This window comes from Saimiri boliviensis, chromosome 2 (assembly GCF_048565385.1).
Source record: "Saimiri boliviensis isolate mSaiBol1 chromosome 2, mSaiBol1.pri, whole genome shotgun sequence".
NCBI classification, from domain to species: Eukaryota; Metazoa; Chordata; class Mammalia; order Primates; family Cebidae; genus Saimiri; species Saimiri boliviensis.
The window spans coordinates 66,641,919-66,666,630 of record NC_133450.1 but is presented as its reverse complement, the minus strand read 5'-3'; the positions used below and the strand labels follow the sequence as shown (position 1 = coordinate 66,666,630).

At 44.0% G+C, this 24,712-nt stretch overlaps 1 protein-coding gene across 16 annotated transcripts in view; it reads right to left on the bottom strand.

Moving 5' to 3' along the window:
• Positions 1 to 1,278: 1,278 nt before the first annotated feature.
• FOXN3 (forkhead box N3) overlaps positions 1,279 to 24,712 on the bottom strand; it is a 470,182-nt gene continuing 446,748 nt past the window's right edge. For all 16 annotated transcript variants that reach the window (XM_074393488.1, XM_074393486.1, XM_074393483.1 and 13 more), the window contains 2 exons: positions 22,328 to 22,433; positions 1,279 to 2,981 (listed from right to left, as the gene is read on the bottom strand). In XM_074393488.1, coding sequence (XP_074249589.1) covers positions 2,426 to 2,981; positions 22,328 to 22,433 — 662 coding nt within the window. In that variant the 3' untranslated portion in view covers positions 1,279 to 2,425. The remainder of the gene's footprint in view (positions 2,982 to 22,327; positions 22,434 to 24,712) is intronic.

Sequence of the window (24,712 nt, the reverse complement as noted above, 5' to 3'; positions counted from 1 at the left end):
ACCTGATCCTGGCAGAGGGGCTTGGCTTTGACCCACAGCAGTCCCCTTTTTCAAAGTTAAGGTCATCTTCGTTCCCTCCCTCTCCTCACACATTGTATCCTGAGCCACAGTAGTGGCTGTTTGTGTTTTGAAATTTCCCTCCACTGGGATGGAAGATCATATTCTTTTATAGAGATTTCTCTTTGGACCACCCCCGAGAAAATGTCTTAGGCAAAGGTAACAACAGGAGTTTCTGGGCCGCATGACATCGTCTGGTTTCTAAACTCAGCTCTTACAATCTAGGTGGTCTGAATTCCAGGTTGGTCAGTGTGCTGAAGTGGTAGCGAGAGCCGGCCCCTGCTTCCTACATGGCATCCTGGCGACAGGACGTCTGGGGCTGGCCTTTCCTACCTCACATCGTTTCCTCCTTCACGCGAACCCCGTCTCGTCCCCATCACCCAATAAGGCCCATTAGCACGGTTCCCCTTCTTCTGGCTAATTTGCATAAGTATTCACTGCCTTTTTCCTAGAACCAAATCACGGTAATGATTTTCTCAAGTAAGCGTCCCATAATTCTCTTGATTCTATCATACACACTCACTACTAAGTTTGCCCTCAAATTATTGCGTCATGTTAAACATGTACAGACAGAGAAAAAGGACACACTTTCAACAGAGAATCAGAGGGGGTCGGGGCTGGAGTGCACACAAGGCAGTACAGAGTTCAACCATCCAAGCCCTACCAGAGCGTGAAGATATTTTTATATTGCAGAATAAGTTCCCCAACAGTCAGAATTTGTCCCTGAAGAAGGTTAAACCTTAAACACCTGCTTCAAAAAACCAAAACGAAATAACCCGAAAAAAACCCAAAAACAAAAACAACAACAACAACAACAAAAAAAAAAAAAAAAAAAAAGGAGAAAAAGAAAGCAAAGGAAAGAAAAAAAGAAGAAAACCAAAAGAACCTCTAAGCGTAAGGGCTTAAAAATTAGAGGCATCACCTTTTCTCTATTTTCTATATTTATATGAAAATAATTCATGCTTCATGCTAAATACATTATTTACCTTACAAGAACGTTGTTACTTTTGAATAAAAAAAGTTTGTTTTTGTGATTTTTTTTCTTTTTCTTTTTTTTCTTCAAAGGAATCCATGCATTGTGGATCAGAAATTTCTGCTGGCTACACTGGCTGAATGTGGAAATCATTGATTTTTGCAAAGATGAATCCTGACTCACATTAATTGCAAACTCCATTTTGAGGGCAGTATAGGAGTTATTTTATTTTCTTCGCCATGTTTTACTTTGTTTTTTGTTTTTTTTTTTTGTCTGTCAATGTGCCTTTAATCTTTTAAAAATACACCACAATACACATGGCAGGTTCTATAGCTTTCTGTTTCTGGTTTTCTTTTCACTTGGATCAAAGTTTTGAGAGAAAAAGATTTATACCATTATTTCCTTTCCTTAACAGCTACTGTCATTTCCTGGACTTGGGTGCTTTTCACTTGGGCAGTTAAAAAGACACAGCTTGTTTTCTCTATCAGTTTTCTCTCACTCTCCTTCTTGTGTGTGGTATGTTGTATGTGTGTGTGCATCTCTGTCGTGTGTGTGTGTGTGTGTGTGTGTGTGTGTGTGTGTGTGTGAGCACAGGGCCAACCTTCAGGCTGATGGCTTTTGGAACATTTTCTTAATTTAATAGAGAACAGAATTCAATAATTAGCAACATCACTAAAAATTTACCCCATTTCTTCTCCATGAGTCACTGACACCCGATGTACATGAACGGTCCAACGTCCACCTCGTAAGATGTCATCGGGCTTCAGGGTTTGGAAGCACAGAGGACTGGTGGCCGGCCCTCTGTGCTTGCCGTGACAATTCCAGCGGCTTTCCTGGCACCATCAGATGCCTGGAGCCACAGGCTTGGGTCTGCTCCTAGGCAGACGAGAGGTTCCTCCTTCTCCTCAGTTGCTTTATGTGCCTTTACTCAGTGAACCCAATGGGGTGGACAACCTGGCATTTTAAACCTAAGGGTTGGGCCTGGACGATGACTACTTTGCACGGGTGACTTCTAGGTGCCAAATGTGTGTTCCTGCGACATTGACGTTGACATCCCTGCGGATTCAGCCACAGGTTTCTGACAAGCTGGAGGAAGCAATGGTAATTTTGGCTTTTTCGGTTTTTGTCTTCAGATAATGAAAAGCTTTTGTAAAACAGCTGAGTGTCAGTATGAGTTCTATGGCTTCAATCTCCTTTAAAAATAAAATTCTTAAGGGCCCAAAACAAAGAAGAGGGGGCAAATTAAAAAAATAAAAAGGAAAAGAAAGAGAACCAAACCAAAAACAAAACAAGAAAAAAGAAAAATAATTGCTGATATTGCCACAAATCATTAGAAATCTCCTGACATGCTGAAACCAAATGGCCGTAAGTTCAAAACAAATCAGTGACTTGTTTTTAATTTTTCGTGGTTTCCTTTTGCTCTTTCTGCCCCTTTGCCGTCCGATTGGTGATGTTATTCAAACAGGACCGGATCCCTGCTAAGTGCAGGAGCGACCCCGCTGCCTCTTTCATCTCCTCATCGTCGCTCTCAGGGGGCTTTTCGGTGCGTCTCTTTTTGAGGGGCAGTGTGTCGCTGGGGACCCTTCTGGCCTTGGCGAAGTGCTGGCGCTTCTTGTGCTGGGATGCGTACCCGCTGTCCCCCAGGGCATCCTTGGGCTCCTTCTGGCTGTGCTTCCTGTCATCGTCTTCAGTGTCACTGTGGCTCTCGTGGCTCCGGAAGCTCCCCTCGCTGCCCTCGCTGCCCTCCTGGCTCCCCTTGGTGGCAAACTCGTAGTGGTCGTCGGCCGAGGAGGAGGAGGAGGAGATGGAGTCGCTGGTGGGCGAGGTGCTCCGGGCATTGGAGGACTTGGCACTGCTGTAGTTGTGATCCTCCTTGGGGTCTCCGCTGACCACGGGGGAGCCACAGGACGGCTCGCTCTCAGTCCGCATTCGGCAGCTGGTGATGCCGTTCCTGCAGAGCGAGGGCAGTGGGGAAGGACGGGAGACAAAGAGGGGACACAGTCAGACCTCCTCGGATGGGGGCACCCGGCAGCCCGCCTGCATTCAAACATCAGCCCCTTCGCATTTAACGGAGCCATTCGCAAACCGTGGGGCAACACGTGGCTCTGCTTTGAAGGCAAGGTCCTAAATCCTGACACCTCAGTCTCCCCTGCTTATCTCCTATCATTGGCAGTTTCACTCCATTTGTGTGGCTGAGACATCAAAACAACAGTCTTCTCAAGTGACAGTGGTGGAGGCTCCGTCTCTTACATTAAACCATAAAAATCAAGCTGTGCTTGGTTCGTGTCCCCGCCAACACTGCGGAATCAGCCACCGCCAGACGATGTTGGCTGGGTACTTCAGAGAAAAACACCTGCTCTTGTCTGAAGCTGCTACATTTGGAGGCTTTTGTCAGAAGACTAAACTAGTGTTCAGCGAAGATACCTGCCATGTGGTGACAGCTACTCACTCACGTATTCCCTTCCTTGTTCATGCAATCTACGAATATTCACTGAGCGCCTAATAGAAATGCAATGATCTTAGCGAGGGTTGGATTGGATATAGACACCGCCACAGCAATGCTGCAGCCAAACAGAAAGGCAAGTCAGGGTCACATCACAGACGAGAGAGCAATAAGCTATGATTTCCCGAACTCAACACCTGCCAGGTGCTCTGCTAAGTCTGAGCAGAGGACCGTGTTTAACTCCGTGAAGTGGATATTAGCATCCTTATTTTACAGTGTCTTGAAGTGAAGCCTGGAGAGGTTCAGTGATTTACTTAAAGTTAACCAGCTAATCACTTGCAGAGTAGGGACTGGAATCAAAGTCTGACTCTCAAACTTGAGGTCTCAGCTATATTACCAGAGCCCCACTCCTTTGTGATTTTCTTAGAACCAGGTCCCTGCTACTCATGCCTATCAAGCCTCTGCAGCGCTCATCACACCTCCGATAATTTCTTCGTGCCTTTACGTCTGAGTGATGCTCTTACATCCCTTGTGCTTTTCCGTATCGGCAAAGAGGGAGAAGTAACTACACCTGCTCCCCGTGGCTGCTGGGCCGTGGACGTGAGTTAATGCCTGCAGGTGCCTGGACCAGGACTTGGCCTGAGGGCAATGGCTGTGAAGCTTATTCCTGGTTAGGGCCTACGCTCCTCGGGTCTTGGAGGCAGCTGCCTGTCTGGTAGTACCTGGCACCCAGCCTTCAGAGGGATTAATACTTGAAGAAGAGAAGAGTCACTTATAGCTGAAGGGGACGAAGGGTAGATACCAGGAACGTTCTGTGGAAGACATGGCATCCGACCTCGGATACAGGGCTGAAGATTTGGCAGAGATGAGAACTGTTCTACTGCACCACACTGGTCTGGTTTCCTGTAAGCTCATCTACCTTGCGATCCATTTCTAAGCGTTCTGGGGAACATGACCATACTTTTCCTGAGTAGGTGACCACAACTGTAAGTACTCTTACTTTCCCTCCATAGAGGATGCTCCCTACCATCATCATGAACTGCATGGTGATGATGTCCATTGAGGTGTCCTATTAGAGAGCCGGATCCACAAGACAGGGTGTGGTTACTGCTAGGTCCCCAGTAGCTATCGCTGTGCCAGTACAGTGGACACAACAGATATACTGAGAAGTGCAGCAGCAGGTGGAATTGTGTGGCCGCGAGTATGAAGCTTGGGGTGACCGTGGGTCTCCACCCCCATGACTCACTGGGCACTGCCTGGGGATACAGCACTGATAGGATGGCTGTGGGGTCAGGACCACCAATGAGGTAACAGTAGTGATCATCTCTACCCTGGCTTTTCTCCTGTCACCCTCATGGGGCTTGAGGCTCAGGCTGACTTCAGTTGTGTCCCATATAGAAAGTGAAAGGGGAAGGGAACGAGTCCCTGATGAAAGGGTGCGGTAGGGAGCGACGCGAAGGAGTCGCTCTCCTGGGGTCCCAGGGCCAGTGGCACTCTGCTAAATTTAGACTGGGGGAGAGACTCCATACCATTGTGTCCACCCGCAAAATGCATAAGGGTCATTATCAAAACTCAGCCTTTGCTAGATGTCCAAGAGCCTCATGATGAACCTCAGCACTTATAACGTATGCATTTGTAGACTGAAGTCCCAGTGAGTCCCGGAAGGGTCCCAGCTTGTGTCCTGTGCTCTGTGATCCCAGATGCACACCATCTCCCTCAAATCCTTATGGATAAAGCCTGTCTTGCAAGCCACATGTGTCTGTGCTCATATCTGAGCAGGCCGTTTTACTTCCTGAAGGCTCAGCTTCCTCATCTACCTTATGGGGCTGTGTGAGGATTAAACGGACTGTCCTGAGCACAGAGGAAGGTTCTTTGTGGTGCTGCCTGATCATGTTGACTTGCCGTCCGAATCCTGTGACTTCCTGCTGCTGTGACTTGTTTACTATGAGCAGTCTTGTTTTCTCTTTCTATTCTGGGCCAGGAGGTGTATGGGAACCGAGCACCAAGTCAGAGGAAACAGGGCCTTCCAGAGGAGTTCCTCAAGGGCTTTTGCCTGTGAACACAGCCCCTGAGCTTTGGGGTCTGGCCTCCTCCATATCTGCTTCCTGCAGACCTCCTATTTCTTGGCTGTTGTCTTGGGTGCATAAAGATGGCTGAGATAAGATTACTTTGAGATGTTACCAAATATGAAACTTGGCAAATGTAATTAATCATACAGCTAGTTATTAATAGTTATTAAAGCAAATGAAAACGAAAGTCTCCTAGGGTTCTCTTGATCTTTGTCATTTGAGGGAACTACTGTAAAATACAAAAATAATTCACCCACTGAACATCAAAAAGTTTCACAGTAAATCTAACTATACTTGAATGAGTAAAGTGGGCTATGTTTAGCTTTTAATAAATCAGTTCAGTTCTGAATGCTTCTTTTAAAAAATAACTTGGGGCTTCCAACCCACGTCATTACCAGTTCAGCAGAACATGATCCCCCTCTGAACACAGAGAGGGGAGAATCATGAGTGAGAAACGAAGCAAGTGCTCCCCAGTGCCGATTCGTGGTGAATCTAGGTAAAGAATCTGCACTATTCATTGTGATTTTCTTTCCCTTTTTTCACAAGTTTGAATATTTTTTTAAATACGTAGTTTTAGGAAGGGGGAGAAATACACCAGAACCAAAGCGGTGATATTCAGCTGAAGCTCCACACTATGACAAGAGGAGTGGCTTCCAGCCTGAGGTGACGCTCTCTTTCTTAAACGGGGCAGTAGCAGCATTAAAGAAGGGCTAAAATATGTGGTGGATCCAAACGGAAACTTTCTTCTTACAGAGATCCCATGGATTAAAGGGAGAGTAGAAAAAAGAATGATTGAACAGCCCCTGATGTGATGCTGCGTGGGGCAGAGTCTCTGGTACCACCTAGAGTCACGCTGCATGCCAGCAGAGGGTCCATGGCCCACCTCTTAGAACACCGGCCTATCCCACCCATTTCACAGAAGTGCAAGCTCAGAGAGCCGCACGGTTGTGGAGTGAGGTGGCCCAGACAGTCTCAAATATACTTCAAGCAGGAATTTTAAATATCTCCCTGTCACTCCTGAAGAAGGAAGTTTACTGTGATGAAGACAGAAAACTAAAACTAATAATCCACCGACAATATTTCTGGATGAAAACAGGTATACAGGCATAACTTCGGGGAGTGAGAATTAAAACATAAATGTCTCTTTTCATTTGATGAAATTAACCTTCCCTAAGATTTTAGCATGGGTTTATATAATCCATAAATTACGCACAAAACTCAGCAGGAAGTGACAAGCTCCTTCAATTATTAATAACTTGGTGCAATGTTATTCACGATGGTGCAAGCCGGCTGCACTGACTTGGTGTCAAATGCTTCCCAACACAGAGGTCGCCATTATAGGGCAACAAATGCTTACAAGAAACTAGCCATTCTAAACATGTTGGAAGGTGAGTTTCTAGCCACTTTCTTAAAAATCATTCATTGAAACGAACATGTGATACATACGAAATGCCTGCAACTTTTCAGTTTTAGCCGAATTTATGTGTAACGATCTCACAATTAGCATAAATCAGCATACACCAGAGCCACCTGATTTTAAAAGTTTAACGCACATGGCTCAGCAAAACCACGTGCTGTTCATCCCAAATAAAACCCGGTATTCATTCTCTTGTCAAATAGTTGGAAAACATCAAACTTTCAGTGAGAAATCACATGAGTTCAGACCCAGAATGAGCAATGCTTGCAACTAACAAGTCAAGGTGTGGGTTTGTGACATGGCCATCTGCTAGTTTTTGTTTGTTTGCTTAACCAATTCATCAGGTGTTCCACTACAGTATGATGAGCATGCGTCCTTGTCTGCCTCTTACCTGGTGCACTAGGGATCTCTCTGGAACTAATGGCTCTAAATCTAGAGGATATCATGTAGAGTAGTTGTCCTCCCCAGGGATTTACTCAAGGACTTTGATCTTTTGCCAAATGTGAAAAGCGGATCGAATTAATGGGGTTGTAGAAGCAGGGGACTGGAGCAAGTTGAAAGCTTCTTTTGGAAATCAACTGCAAACAGACATGGAAGAGAAGAGATGACCAGAGACTTCCACTTCCAGCCAGGTGGCAAAACAGACATTTGGAAGGTACTCTTCTGACTATAATACACAAGATCCTAGATCATGTACAGTAACTTCTTTTGAAGAAGGAGTCTTGCTCTGTCGCCCAGGCTAGAGCGCAGTGGTGCACAATCTCAGCTCACTGCAGCCTCTGCCCTCTGGGTTCCAGTGATTCTCCTGCCTCAGCCTCTTGGGTAGCTGGGATTACAGGCATACACCACCACGCCCTGCTAATGCTTGTGTTTTCAATAGAGACGGGGTTTCACCGCGTTGGCCAGGCTGGTCTCAAACTCCTGACCTCAGGTGATCCACCCCCTTTGGCCTCCCAAAGTGCTGGGATTACAGGCGTGAGCCACTGCGCCCGGCCAGTGACATATTTTAAAGACATTGCTGAGTTCACTAGAAAATAAGGGATATTCAGAGACCCACACAGACATACACGCAAATAAAACATTTAAAAATAACCTGCACTGTGAGCAATAAGGCAACTAGGCAACCAAGAAAGCCAAGGTTTCTCTACAACAAACGTCTGTCCTCACAGTGGAACAAGAACCCAAACTCAATCAGTGGGAGGTGGGAAGGGAACAGCAGGAAGCTTGATTCTGGCTGCTCCTGGTTACTGTGGATCCTCTAAGAGCGTTAAAGTGGCCTCAGGTATACTGTTTCTCCAGGCTCCCAACAGAGGTTTTAAAAGCAAATCCTCTATGGAAGAACATACTTTAAACCCAAGCCACAAGAGATTTCCATGGATAAGATTTCAAGAACATAGCTTCGTAAAAAACAAAAGCAAACATTAAGCACAATAGGAATAAGCAACCATAAGCCAGAGACAACAGAACAAAGAAATGACCGAATCTGACCAGCAGAGACTACAAATGTTGAAATAATTAGTTACAGAATGTAAAGTTAGTATGTTTAAAGAAATAAAGGAGGGAACTGTAAAATATTAGAAAGGAAGATCAGACTATATTGGAAAGCAGTAAACAGAACTTCTAGAGATAAAACCTATATAGAATCTTTGAATTAAAAACATCAATGCAAAGCATGGTGGCTCACACTTGTAATCCCAGCTACTCAAGAGGCTGAGGCAGATGAACTGCTTGTGCCCAAGAGATCAAGACTAGCTTGGGCAACATAGCGAGATCCTGCCTCAAAAATAATTAATCTACACTGAAGGTGCTCCTAAAAAACTCAATGTAACTGAAGAGAAAAGTTAGTGAATTGTTAGACGGACCTGAAGATATCACATAAAATGTAGCAGAAAGAGACAGAGATAGAGAACATGGAAGAAAGGCTGGATGAGATGGAACACAGAAAGAAGAACCAACGTAAATCTAACTAGAGTTCCAGTGAAAAGAAAAAACGGGGAAGAGATTCAAACACTTGAATAGAAAGTGGCTAGAACTTTCTAGTTTCGATGACAGTTCTAATCTTCAGATTCAGAAAGCCAACACGTCCCATGCGGGGTAAAGAAAATAAAGTCTGTACTTAGACACATCACAGTCAAACTTTAGAGCACACAAAAAAAGACCAAAAGATTTTAAAGAAGTAGAAAGAAAATGTATCACCTGAAGTACTGATTAAGATAAAATAAGTGAAGCAGAAGAAAGTGGAACAGTATTCTCAAGAGAGAAAGTAACTGTCAATCTAGAATTTTATATCCAGTAACACTATCTTCTAAGGACAAGGGCAAAACATATCTTTTCAGGCAAAAATTCAGAGCTTTAACTACAAATGAACCCTCACCATAGGAACTTCTTAAGAATGTATTTCAGGAAAAAGAAAAATGATCCAAAATGGAAGATCTGTGACGTAAGAAGAAATGATCGGTCAAGAAAACGTACACTGGGTGCTCATACCTGTAATCCCAGCACTTCAGGAGGCTGAGGCAAGTGAATCTCTAGAGCCCAGGTGTTCCGAGACCAGCCTGGGCAACATGGCAAAACCCCACCTCTACTAAGAATACAAAAAATTAGCTGAACATGGTGGTGTGTGCTTGTAGTCCCACCTACTCGGAAGGCTGAGGTGGCAGGAACATCTGAAACTCAGAGGTTGAGGCTGCAGTGAGCTGTACTCGTGCCACTGCACTCCAGCCTGGGCAATAGGAGTGAGATCCTATCTCAAAAAAGACAGGAAAATGTGGGCAGGTATTGATTGTACAATACAATAATAATAATAATGACTAAGTGGCTTTAAAAAAAAAGAAAAAGAACAAAAGTACTGGACAAATGTAGCGTATCAATGGTAGGTGGACAGAATTGAAGTTAAAGCATCCCAGAGCCCTGTATTGATCAGGAGGTTAAAGCTATTGATTAACTTTAAACAGTTTAAAATATTCATGCTAAAAGTTCTAGATCAACACCAAATGAAGAAAAACAGAATGGGTAACTTCCAAACCATTAGAAGGTAGAAAGAAATGAAATGAGGAGTGGGAGAATCAATTTAAAATAATGGTAGAAAGGAAAAAAAAAAAACCTGAAAAAAGTGGGGCAGACGTAAATGTAAAATCAGATAACAGGAACAAACTCAAAAATGTCAATAAAAATGGGCTACAAATCTTCAGCTACAAGGTACAGATGAGCTCAAATTTGAAAACGAAAAAAGAAGCCATATGCTGTCTGCAAGAGACAATCTGAAACAACAGAACAAAGAAAGGTTAAAAGTAAAAGAATGGGACAAGTTGTGCTATGCTGGTAGAGCAACATTAAAACGAGACCAGGTAGATTTCAGGGAAAAAATCAGTACTTCAGATAAAGAGTCATGAAGCATTCTAAGGATTTAACCCATCAGGAAGATAAAACAATTCTTTTTTTTTTTTTTTTTTTTGAGACGGAGTTTCGCTCTTGTTACCCAGGCTGGAGTGCAATGGCGCGATCTCGGCTCACCGCAACCTCCGCCTCCTGGGTTCAGGCAATTCTCCTGCCTCAGCTTCCCGAGTAGCTGGGATGACAGGCACGCGCCACCATGCCCAGCTAATTTTTTGTGTTTTTAGTAGAGACGGGGTTTCACCATGTTGACCAGGATGGTCTTGATCTCTTGACCTTGTAATCCGCCCGCCTCGGCCTCCCAAAGTGCTGGGATTACAGGCTTGAGCCACCGCGCCCGGCAGATAAAACAATTCTAAACATGCATAGTTCCAATAAAATACCTTCAAAATATATACGCCTGAAATTGAAAGAGCTACAAGAAGAAATAGTCAAATCCACATTGGAATGGGAGATTTTTAATACATCCCTTTCAGTATACAATTGATCAAGCTCTCTCTCTCTCTCCTTCTCTCTCTCTCTCTGACACACACACACACACACACACACACACACACACACACACACACCACATAAACACACACATAAAAGTTTAGTATGGAGAAGATTTCACCTAGTGGACATAAACATAGAACATGTGCTAATAATGGAAAAGATATTTTTTGATGGACACATGACATCTTTTTAAGTCTTTATCTACTTATTTACTTAGTTTCCATTTATATCTGATAGAGACGGGGGTCTCTTTATGTTGGCCAGGCTGGTCTTGAACTTGTGGCCTAAAGCAATCTCCCACCTCAGCCTCCCAAAGTGCTGGGATTATAGTTGTGAGCCACCACCCCTGGCGGAAATATTTTTAAAAAACTGATATATTCTAGATCATATAGCAAGTGTCAACAAATTTCAAAGAAGCAATCTTGTACAGATAAATTCGCTGACCACATGTATTGAAATTCATAGTCAATGTTGAGAGATAACTAAAAACAAAATTTAAAACAACCAGCTTCTCTTCAGTTTGGAAATTCAAAAAACACACTTTAAAAAATCCTCAGGGTCAAAAAAGAAATCAAAATGGCAATTAGAAAATAATTATAGCTTAACAATAATTTAAAAATAACAAAACTTACAGGATGCAATAAGCAGTAGGGTGAGGAAAATGAGAACGTTACACTTGTATGAAAAAAGAAGAAAGGCTTGACACAAAAATACCCTATCTAGACAAAGAAAAACAAAATAAATCCAAAAAAGAAATTATAAATAGCAGAAATCAATGGAATAGAGAATAAATGCAAAGTATAGCTAATTGAAACACTCGATTCTTCGAAAACAAAAAACAAAAACAAAAAAAACCCCAAAACACCTGTGGTGAGATTAAGCAAAAAAGAAATGATACAAATGAAATAAGGAATAAAAAAGAGGCATAGTTACAAAAGATGTTTTAAAAGGTGACAAGGTATAGTATGAGTAACTCTTTGCCAACATATTGGAAAACTGAGGTGATATGGACACATTTCTAGAGTTGCCAAAAGAAATTCAAAAGCAAATTTAAAAACACAAGTCATCCTATTACCATTACATAAAATAATAGTTAAAAATCATCCCAAAAGGAAAACACCAGTGCCAGACTATTTTGCAAGCAAGTTCCAATGAACATGAAGCAATAGGTATTTCCAGTCTTACATAAACTCTTTCGGAGTTTATCTAAAAGGGTGAATATGCCTCAACTCCTTTTCTGAGGCTAATGTAATCTTGGCACTAAACTAAGTAAGACAGAAGTAGAGAAACATGGGTTATAAACAAAGACACAAAATTCATAAATAAAACATGAGTTTGACAACTCTAGTAATATGTAAAAAAAAATGTATCATGAGCAAGTATATTCAGAAATGCAAGTTTTGCTCAAAATGACAACTTTAGAGTGTAATTCACCACAGTAAAAAAAGAAAGAAAAATTTCACAGTTACCTTGATGCAAACTTTCTTTGATGAAACTCAATAACCACACATGATAAAATATCATAGCAAACTATGAATAGAATAACTTTTTGTTATGATAAAGCATATTTCATAAGAACCCTTTAACTAATGTCCTATCAACTGTGAATCAGTAACACAGTCCATTTAAAATATGAAATAACACAAAGATGCCTGTTACCATAACTTCTATTCAGAGGTCCTGGACTGTGCAATAGGACAGGAAAAAGAAAAGATACGATAATTAGGGGAAAAGCTCCATCAGTATTTACAGAAGATATGATTTTGTACATGGAAGAATCTATAAACTGTCAGAGTTACTAATGCACACACCGGGGTCTGTCGGGGGGAGATAGGGGAGGGACAGTGGGGGGTGGGGAGTTGGGGAGAGAGAGCATGGGGAGAAATGCCAGATATAGGTGATGGGGAAGAAGGCAGCACATCACACTGCCACGTGTGTACCTATGCAACAATCTTGCATGTTCTTCACATGTACCACAAAACCTAAAATGCAATAAATAAATAAAAAGAAAGAAAGAAAGAAAAGAAAAAAAAAGAATTGTCTTGGACTACACATAAAATACACTAACATTAATGATAGCTGATATGCTTTAAAAAAAAAGAAAAGAAAAAAGAATTACTAATGCAGTTTATTTTTAGCAAGGTTGCTAGACAAAAAATCAATAATGTGAAATAAATTGTATTTGCATATATTAGCAGCAAATAGAAAATATATCATATTCATTTGTAAAATTTATAACAGCATGAAAAAGAATCTAGACTATGTAAAATAAATCTAATTGAAAAGAACTTTAAGGAAAAAACCATAAAGGTATAATGAGAGGCACTGAGAATTTAAATAAATGGACAACTATACATGCTCATGGACTGAAAGATGCAAAAGGGACCTGTTTGTCGTTTTAAGAGTCAGAGCCTCACTATATTCAGGCTGGCCTCAAACTCCTAGGCTTAAGCAATCCTCCCGCCTCAGCCTCCTGAGTAGCTGGGACTACAGATGCACACCACTGCACCTGGCTTTCAATATAGGAGTATTAATCCCCACCAAACTGACCTACAGATTCAATACAATTCTAGTCAGAAATCATAATAGGATGCCTTTTTGTTTTTCTTGTTTGCACCCCGCTTGCAATGTATCAAGCTGATTAAAACATTTATATGCAACTGCAAAGAGCCAAGAACAGCAAAGACACTTTAAAAAGAACAAGGTGGGAGAACATGGGCTCCCAGACTTAAGACTTACAAAGGTATCATAATTCAGACACTGTGGTATTACCACGGTACAGGAAAATATGAAATAGGACCAAGAGCCCCCAAAATAAACCCACAAATATAAAGAAACCTGACATATATCAGAGCTAGCACTTCATATCAGTGGGAAAAAGAGGGGCTACTTAATAAGTGATGCGGGGATAACTGACTATTATTTGAAAAAACATTTAAATGTATCTCCGTCTCACACCATAAACTCCAGATGGATTACAGACTCAAATAGTAAGACTTAAATGTGAAACCGAAAAAACTTGAAATCTTTTAGAAAAAACTATAGAAGACTATACGACCACAGAATAGGGAGATAAATTTTTAAGATGCAGATTTCATAAAAAGTATTGATAGGGCTGGGTATGGTGGCTTACCCCTGTAATCCCAGCACTTTGGGAGGCTGAGATGGGTAGATCACCTGAGATCAGGAGTTCAAGACTAGCCTGGCCAACATGGAGAAACCCTGTCTCTACCAAAATTACAAAAGTTAGCTGGGCATGGTGGTGCATACCTATAATCCCAGCTACTTGGGAGGCTGAGGCATGAGAATCTCTTGAACCTTAGAGGCAGAGGCTGCAGTGAGCCGAGACTGCACCACTGCACTCCAGTCTGGGTGACAGAGTGAGACTTCATCTCAAAAAAAAAAAAAAGATTGATAAATGCGATTAATAAGAATGGAAACTGAAGGAGAGTGAAAAGACCATCCACAAACTTAGAAAATCTGCAACATATGTAATGAATGCCAGATTGATATGTGGACTATATCAAGAACTCCTATGACGAGAAGGAAAAAAGAGCCCAATAGAAAAATGAGCAAAATTTTAAACAGGAAATCCATAAAATAACATGTTCAAAGAGTCCATTAAATATATGACAAACTGTGCAACATCTTTAGTAACAAGGGAATACAAATTAAACTACAATGAGATACCATTATGTACCTACTAGATTGGTTGAAATGACAAAGCATGACAACTCCAAATGTGTGTGAAGATGGGGAGGACTAGGAACTGTCACACTCTGCTGGTGGCAGTGTAACTGGATAAAGCACTTTACAAAACAACCTTGTAAAGCAGACCAACAATTTCACTCCTAGACATCTTGAATCTTCAGATTCAAGATGTACAAGAATTTCCACAGCAGCTCTGTTTGTAATAGCAGAGAACCACTAATGATCCAAATGTCTTTTTTAAGAAAATGATGGTATAGTCACACAATGGAGTATTATACAGCAGTGAAAATGACTCAATTACAGCTATATAAAACAAATAAACCTAATATGAATTTTTAAAAAAGTTAAAAAGGACATAGTATCATTCTAATTATTTAAAAAACTCGGCTGGGCATTGTGGCTCACACCTATAATCCTAGCACTTTGGGAGGCTGAGGTGTGTGGATTGTTTGAGCCCAGGAGTTCAAGACCAGCCTGGGCAACATGGCAAGGTGCCTTCGCTACAAAAAATAGAAAAAGTAGACAGGAGCAGCAGTGAGGTCCTGTAGTCCCAACTACTTGGGAGGCTGAGAGGTGGGAAGATCAGTTGAGCCTGGGAGGACAAGGCTGCAGTGAGCTGTCACTGTGACACTACACTCTGGCGTGGGTGACAGAGAAAGACCCCTGTCTCAAACAGAGAGAGAGAGCGAGAGCGAAAGCGAGAGCGGGGGCGGGGGGGAGAGAGAGAGAGAGAGAGAGAGAGAGAGAGAGAGAGAGAGAGAGCCCCCTCAAACTGTAAAGAAGATGAACACTACAAAGAATGATAGGAAATATACTTAGGAGCATGCAGAGAATCATTTAATGCAAGTTGCATAAAATACTCCTCACCAGGTATCGAATTTTACCTAGGAGAGAGATGCCATTTAGGTCATTAGCTCAACTGATTTAACTTGTTGTTTACAGTTCTTCCCTACCTTTCCCACAAAGTCCTGTCTGATTCTACCTGTGCCTCAGCTGTAAAATCAAGGTGAGGTTTAAGATCCCTTCCATCAGCCCTCGAATTCTGCAGTCTGGCAGCTGCATGGCAGAAAAGGTGAAGGATGTCCAGGGACCCAGTGGTTAGCCCTTCCTGGAAGTATCCAGGGTCAACAACTCTAAGAGTTCTAACTCAGTAGCAATCTCCAGGGGAACCACAGTGTCCTCCCATGAACTGCAAACTGCTCCCCTAAACCACTGAGATAGACACGATATCCTTTTAGCAAGAGATCACAGAACACAAATAGGAGTGATCCGAAAACTCTCCTCCATGGACTGTTTTGCATTTAAAACAGTCCAGAATCATTGGGAGTTTGGAGGATTTTTCTATACAACAGGAAAAAGAGCCACCAGTACTTTCAGAGGCATTAATCCATGTCATGGATATGAAATATGAGGAGCACCTCTAGAATGTTGATCAAATTTCACAGTTTGCTGGTCGTTGTTTAAATTTCTGGACCAGAATGTCCCAAAGCAAACATTATGCTTGCCGACACAGTGGCCCAGGAAGGAATTCAGTGCATGCTGCATGTGACCTGGGATTCTTTTTCCCTTTTCCCTTACACCTAGCTCTTTCGTATTTTCTCCTCTCCTCCCACTACAAAGCAAATCGAATACTGAGTTTTGTCATTGCCTTCAAAGACCATGATTTCAAAGACACAGGCAAACAGGTGCTTGGTCTTTAAATACAGAACAAAATACAACACTAGAAAAGATCAGTAGCCAATGTACCCTCAGGATACATAAATGGACTACAACCCTACTTAATACCAAAGGTTGCCACCTTTCTAAACTCCTGATAACAAACATCTTCTCAAGGCCTCCCTTGACACAGCAGTTGGCCCGGAGCAGAACTTAGGCCGAGATGGGTTTTCCTGATGATTCTATTTTGACATGACCTTAAGAATTAGTATTTTCTACTACAGTAAGACCATCAACGCCTGACTTGCTTCACGTTTCGTGGGAAGTACAGTTGTCACTTAAGGTTGTTGGAGATCCAAATAAAATGAAGTAGCCTTAGATGGTGATTGCATGAACTCTCGCGTAATTTGATAACAAGTGGGGTGGTCAAGACTTGTAGTCCAGATTACGGCCAGCACTCTTCAAAGCCAATGCCTTTGCCAACAAATGCACACTGTGCTGAAGGTGACATGAGTTCAATCTAAGCCTTCTTCTAAGGTTCCAGTGCTCAGGAAGGAAACCCGGAAGGTCTGTGGGAGACAGGCTAGGTGAATCCATGAGGCTTTCCATGTTCCTAATTTATCGAACACCTACATAATGCTGACTGCATGCCAGGCACATAGCTGTGCATTAATCCTCATAATGCATGAGGCAGACACAGGTTTCCTCTTGAGAAGCCCATGGGTACTTCCTCGAGGTCACATAGCTGCAGGACGTGGACCCAGGAAATGTGGTTCTTGAGTTCACATGCATATTTTGTTGTCTCAGTCGCTATAAAACAGGCTTTCCATCAGCTTTCTCCCAACCCTCTTGCAAGCCCTGGACATTTTTTTTCTGCCACCTGATTAGTCACATAGGGATCAAAATGAGCCCTAAGGGTTAAAGGCAAGGTGGCTGAGATCCAGGGGGGTTGCTGCGGCCCAACCTGGAGTGAGGGGCAGCCCACGATGCTGTGAATGTAAGAAGCCTGGGACTCCTCCTTCCCATGAAGGCCAGCAACAGCTCTCCCAGGGCTATAATCATGTATTCCATTCAATGCAGCCTCTGCAAGGGATTTCCCTGGGAAAGCAGCCGAAGACACAGGCATAAAACTTTTAAGATGTGTGGGTAGTTATTATGAGGATGATGTGTCTTGAGGACTCAACGCCCAGGCAAATTTAAAAATAAGCAGGTTTCCAATGTCTAAGGATGGGCCAGTCTTGGAGGTTATTGAGTAAAAAGTCAACACCGTAAAGTCAATTACATTATTGACAGATACTCTTACAAGGAGATTTCACATCATAATTATATGCAAAGGAACCCAGCAAATAGAAGCTGTGTAATGAGCAGCTAATAAAAGTAACACTTCATCTATGTCAATAACAGTTTCAGAGTGAAGACAAACAAACATGGCCTTTGCCACTCAGTGGAGGGGAAAAAAAAAATCCCTGAAAGACAAATATTTTCACTTAAGGAGAAGTCGCTTAGACTCACAAGGAAAATCTGTCACACAAAGGAGAGTAGGAAACTGGTCTTTAGTGGGTGCTAATGACTCTCCTGCCTGCCCTGGGCCTGAGCTGAAAAGACTGGGGCAGCAACCCCTGTAAACATCTGAGCACACACAGAACGCTTGGGCACTGCCACGCCATCTGGGAGATAACATTCTGTGTTGTCGTCTCTCCTGGACCGCTTTCCTTTCAGCCTTGGCTCCGTTTAGGTTCCACTGACATGCGGCCAAATTAAAAAATGTTAAAAGTATGATGAATGTGAAAATGCAAAACAAGATTTTTTTTCCTCGAGCACTTACTTCTTAATGGGTTTTATAGACACTGATTAGGCAAATGCCTCCACAGCTATGCTCGCGTTCCTTCTTTCCAAAAGCAGTGTCTACTACTTGCCCTACAAAAAGAGGGCAAAGACATTACAAGCAAGTGCCCCTCATGTTCTAGAGCTTACTACCCCGCTTCCCCTAATTTCCCTTAAAAATGAGGGGGGCAAGTTCAGAACTGGTATTTGGACAACTAACTGCTAATGCACAACGGGGTTCTTTACTGGTTATCTCTATTTTTTTTGGGGGGGGGGTGGACAGAGTCATGCTCTGTCACCCAGGCTGGAGTGCAATGGCACAATTTCAGCTCACTGCAACCTCCACCTCCTGGGTTCAGGCAATTCTCCCATCTCAGCCTCTTGAGTAGCTGGGATTACAGGCACATACCACCATGCCCAGCTAATTTTTGTATTTTTAGTAGAGATGGTGTTTCACCATGTTGGTCCAAGGCCAGTCTTGAACTCCTGACCTCAGGTGATCCACCCTCCTTTACCTCCCAAAGTGTTGGGATTACAGGCGTGAGCCACGGTGCCCGGCCTCTTTACTGATTATCTCTATGTAAATGTAACTGTTGCACATTTCACCAAAATGATTTTGCTAAAAACTACTAATGATACTCAGGAAAGTCACTCTCTAATTAGACTCTACATGCTTTTGTAGTGCACAGACATGAAGCGAGCTGTGCCATTACAAAGCTATTGCTACTCAGTCTCAAACCCACCCTTCAACTCTGTTTCCCATGCTGGGGCTGGGGTTGGGGCTGGGGCTGGACTTTACTGCCAGGCTCCATGTGAGGCTCTGCCACCAGGGGGGTGCCATAGAGAGACCAAGAGGGTGGTGGAGAAAGTTGGAACTGGCTCCTGCCTGTTTCTTGTTCCTGCACCGCCCCAGCAATGCCTCCGCACCTCACAGCAGCATTCATTCCTGTGTTGCCAAACCCAGTTTGAGTTTTTCCAGCACTTGCAGAACTATATTCCATTAGAGGCCACCAGCACCATCAGAGGCCGTTTCCTTCGAGGTCTGGTTCCGAGCCCCCGCCCCCTGTGCAAAGGTGAGTTTCAGCTTCATGGGACGATCATTCCAACCTCTTCCCTTTGGTCCCTCAGCCCTAGAGGTGGTTAGCTGCCTCCTGCAATTACTCTCTCCGTGACACCCTGAGTTCTTTTTATCCTTTCAATTACCTGGTTAATAACTTCCTACTTGGTTCATAGGTTTGTTTGCTTTTTAATCATTTTCATTTTTACATGATCTCACTCTGTTGCCCAGGCTGGACTGCAGTGGAGCAATCTCAGCTCACTGCAGTCTTGACCTCCCAGCTTCAAGGGATCCTCCCACCTCAGCCTCCCCAGTAGCTAGGACCACAGGTGTGTGCCACCACAACCAGGTGATTTTTTTGAAAAATAGAGACAGGGTTTCACCATGTTGCCCAGGCTGGCCTCAAGCTCCTGAGCTCAAATGATCCACCCGCCTCGGCCTCCCAAATGTTGGGATGACAGGCGTGAGCCACTGTGTCCGGCCTCAGCTAATTTTTAAAACTTTGTAGAGCTGGGGTCTCCCTATGTTGCTCAGGCTGGTCTTGAACTCCTGGCCTCAAGTGATCCTCCCACCTCAGCCCTGCAAAGTGCTGAGATTACAGGCATGAGCTACCACACCCAGCGCTGGTTAACAGAAAGGCATTAAAATCTCTCTGTTCAAATACCTGGTGTGGTTTCTGTCTCCCTACTGGACCTATCTGATACACAAGTTGGCTCAGAGGCTGTTTTGTTTTCTTTCACTTTGGAAGGAGCGCAGCTGGGGCACTCACTGGACTAGCTGAGCAGCAACTCTCAACAGAAACAAGACTGTGAGGCTCTGCCACCAGGGGGTGCCATAGAGAGACTGAGAGGGTGGTGGGGAAAGGGCACTGGCTCCTGCTGCAGCACTTGGTTATTTTCTAACCAGAAAGAAACCATCGGTAGGTGTTTCTCAACACCTCAAGGGGGTACTAACCAGTAAACTTTGTCATAACAAATGCTATGGGTAAGAATGAAAACGAGAAGGCAGCTCCTGTGGAAGGTCAACCTTCTGCCTGGCTTTTCCATGCCCTTCTACAAGGCATGGCTGGTCCCATAATGAAAACTACTCTTGAAGGCACTTAAAAAAAAAGGGGGGTCGGCCGGGCGTGGTGGCTCAAGCCTGTAATCCTAGCACTTTGGGAGGCTGAGGCGGGTGGATCACGAGGCCAAGAGATCGAGACCATCCCGGTCAACATGGTGAAACCCCGTCTCTACTCAAAATGCAAAAAATTAGCTGGGCATGGTGGCGCGTGCCTGTCATCCCAGCTACTCAGGAGGCTGAGGCAGGAGAATTGCCTGAACCCAGGAGGCGGAGGTTGCGGTGAGCCGAGATCGCGCCATTGCACTCCAGCCTGGGTAACAAGAGCGAAACTCCGTCTCAAAAAAAGAAAAAAAAAAAAAAAGGGGGGGGGGGTCAAGAGGATAAACTGTAAGTCTATATTTAGAATCTGCTAATAAAAATACATTGCTGCTCCAAGCAAAAATAACCTACAGCCTGAGTCTTCTCAACCAAAAAGGTAAACTAGGAGGCAAGACGGGAAAGCTTTCAAAAAAGAATGAAAAACAGAGTGTGTCTTTTTCAGAAACGTGAGGCCAGAGCATCGGTATTTTGGCTTCATGGGAAGAGGCTTACCACTTAGGAACTCAAGAATGACTGACCTTAGAGTAGCCAGGGAAGACGCCGGAGAGGTACGAGAGGAAGATCCTATCCATGTAGTTTTGGAAAATATTCCCTGGTCAGATTAGTAGAAGTGAGTGGTTTTATGATCAGTTATTATTCCAACTGCTAACAACTTCCTGCCTTATCAGAAGCTATAGGCTTTGGTCTGCTCTCAAGATGATGCAACTTGGTCCTGATAACAGCAGGAGGAGTTAAAAGACAAGTTCATGGAGAAGCTGCACATGGCAGGGGAGTCTGACCTTGCTTCTCTCTCAGGCCCAGCTAAACAGACTTTGATCGGTAAATGCAGAAGGAGAGGGATGGTACCTTCAAGGGTTACAGCTCAGGGAGACAGGCTTTTTCTAAACAAGCAATCAGGGCCTGGCACCTGCAATAGTGATGAGGCATCAGCCATCTGGGTGAGACCTAGCCCTCATCCTCAGGAAACAAAGCGCCCAGGACAGAAAGGGACACACAGAGAAACTGCTACCGTACAGGGTCACTCACTGAAGGGCTACACCAGAGCCTGGGGTTCACGGCAAAGGGAAGTTTCTCTGATGCTGGCTCCCAGACCACGTTCAAAAAAGCGCTGGGAGGGGATCAACTTTGTGCCAGGTCTTGAAGGATGCGCTGCCGTGCAGATGAGGGTGAGGGGCATGTGCACCGAGAAAACTGTGTGAATAAGATGCGCCAATACTGGGCATATTTGGGGAACACATTTGGCTCGAGGAGAAGGAAGGACTGGCGGGAATGTCAGGGTGATGCAGGGGCAGTCACAGAAGGTGCTTCTGCAGACGACTGGTGGGGCACCGTGTTAGGAAACTGGGCTGACAGCGGTGGACAGATGGGCAGGGGTGGGTGGAGAAGCAGCTGGCGGATGGGAAGAGGCTCCAGCAATGGTGCCTGTGAGGGTCCCAGCTGGCGGTGGACCCTGATCCGGGGCTGGCAGCGGAGATGGAGAGCATGGAGGAGAGAAATGTCCCAAGGAAGGGTTCATGCGGTTTGGCAGCTGACCTCATTCTTGGAAGCAGGGGAATGATGCCACCTGCTATTTATAGACCATGTACCAAAGCTCGCCTCACATGTGATTTTGCATTTGATTTTCCCTGCAACCCCTGGTAGGAGGCAGGAGTTTCACAGATGAGGGGACTGAGGCCCACAGAGCTTGGACACCAGCCTAGAGTCACAGGACAGGGGAGGGACAGGGCTGGGTCTAGCGCTAGACCCGTTAGCCTAAAGGCCAATGAACATCTTGACTTCCATTTCCTTCTACCCACCTCTTACTCTGCTTTCTTAGAATAAGAAACTTAATTTAACTTGCTCCCATTTCCTCATCTGTAAAGAGACCCGGATCATCTGGTGGCCCGAGAAAGAGATGGTAGCATTTGGATTGGGAGTTCTTGGGGTTACTTTCATATTTCTGAGCACCTGAACCAGGTTTATTGCTGTCACTAGTTCAAAGCAGAGCCTTTCTGTCTCCAGAAGAGGACCCGTGGACAGAACGCTGCCCTTCCCACCCCCAGGCTGGCTCTGCCCAGCACACACCCCTTACCTCATGGCCGCCGTCACCCCAATGGGAGTGATGGGGAGCGGCCGCACGCCAGGAAACAGGCCTCGGCTCAGGACTCGCGCTCCGTTTTGGATCACTCCTGGAGGAACTGAAAAAGCAAAAGGGAGAAAGACAGCACCCGTGAATTCAACTGTGAAGACTTCCGTCCTAAGTCAGAAATTCTGGATAGACCAATGAGAGAGAGAGACGCACAATAGAGCAGAGAACATGCGTGGAGCAGAGACAGAGGGAAATACACGTGTGCCCACACACGCAGAGACACAAATGTGTGCACACATGCACATACAGACACACACGCAGAGACACAAATTGTGCACACATGCACATACAGACACGCACGCAAAGATACACACGAAGATACATGTGCACACACACACGTGCGTGTGCCTGCACACACAGGCATACACACACAAGTACACACAGACACAGTCACACACAGACACCTACGCAGACACACCTGCACACACACACATGAGGAAAGAGAGACAGAAAGATACACAGAGAGTAAGGCAGACAGAAAGATAATCCGGTAAGTAAAGACTAGTAGCTCACAACCAAAGGATTGATCCCTAGGTTAAAAAAAAAAAAAAGTCTTCAAAAGTAGGCTTCAGATACTGTTTTCTCACATTTATTAAACAGAACCTTTTACATTGTTTCAGACCCTAGCAACATCTCAAAAACCCCAGCACCGTAGGACAGACACCAGGTCACCAAACAAAAGCACCTCCCCACGCTTCTCCACGTGGTCAGAAGCTGAGAACACCTTCCCGTTTGTCCTTAATCCAACAAGGGGAAAATATGACCAAGCTGTCTCTTACAAAAGCCTATTTTACAAGCTACTTGGCATCTCAGCATGCACCACACAGTGCATCCCCAAGGGGATTTTCGTGGCCTGAGAAAAGGCCTCTCCCCAGGGTATCCCTCTCAAGCAAATCTCCTGAAAAATCTCTCCTCATTCCACCTTCTCCTAAACACACGCATCCCCCAAGCAACCCTCAGCCCCTGCTTTCACCAGAGACTATGAGATCTTGTCCATTCTCCATACAAACTCCAAGGATCTCTACACCAATCTAATTCTGTCTGAGGGTTACCTAAGAGGAGAACCACAGGGAATCCCTGATGTAACCTTTTCTGACCTCCCAAACAGCAGTTTCATTTGGTTCAAGCTACTATGCTGTCTTCTGCTACATCTACCAAAAATCCTCCCTGCGTCTGAGGGTCCAGGAAAGCGCCACTGAGAACACGGGCGAGCTTTAATCTGAGTTCTCCTTGCATGACTCTGTGCAAGTCTCTGGATCTCTGTTTCCCTCTCTGAACGCTGTTCTCCCAAGACCCTGTCTGCCATCATGGGTTCAAGACTCCCCAGAGCCCTGGCTGTGCCCATGTATTCCCTGGCACAGTCTCAGATAGCAGCAAGGTGGATAAACAGCGCTTTTTCAAACAAAGACCACCGAAAAGCCTCTAGAAAATTATGCATTCAAAAACGAAAACCACTTTGGACACTAGGTGTGAAAGCCAGTATTATATAGGTAGAGTAAATGCTTTTCATAAAACACATTGTCATACATACTTTTTACTTACGTAATTTTTAGGTGTCTAAGAACATGTTTTCAAATTTTAATCGAACAGCACGTAGGACGAACGTCCACTCTGGAATATGGGGTAATTTTACAGCCTGCCAATTCCTTGGGTATTCTGCACCTCTTACTTAGAATTTTTGCCATTTATTTTCCCGCTTTGTGTAAGGCCTTTGTTTCTAGGTCTTACAAACGGTGGGATGGGTGACAGAATGGAAACTCTCGTCTAAGTCGGTTCTACGATTACCGTCCAGTGTTCCATAATCTCCCCCGTTACTTACCCTAATTAACTGTGAGAGCAGGCAGACCTAGATCAGTAACTCTTGCCATTCCTGATGATTGGCCCGATTTCTACTAACAGACCACCTTATCTGAGGCAGTGTCTTTAAATCATGGAACAGTTATAATGTGGTATGCAGCGAATTATGATGTCTTACACAGTTGATGAATTCTCTATAAGGAAGAATGTCTAAAGTTTGTATTACCTAATTTATCTTATCTGATTTCAAGACTTCCTATAAAGTTACAGGAACCAAGATACTGTGGTACTGGCGTTAAGTCTAGACATACAGACCAATGGAACAGAACAGAATTCGGAAATAGACTCACACATATGTGGCCACCTGATTTTTGACAAGGGTACCAAGACAATGCAAAGAGGGAGAAGCGAGTGTTAGAACAACCAGAGATCTGTTTGGAGGAAAAAATGAACCTTGAGCCTTACATCTCATGCCACATGTAAAAATTAGAAACGTATCATAAACCTCAAAGTTGGAACTAAAATTATAAA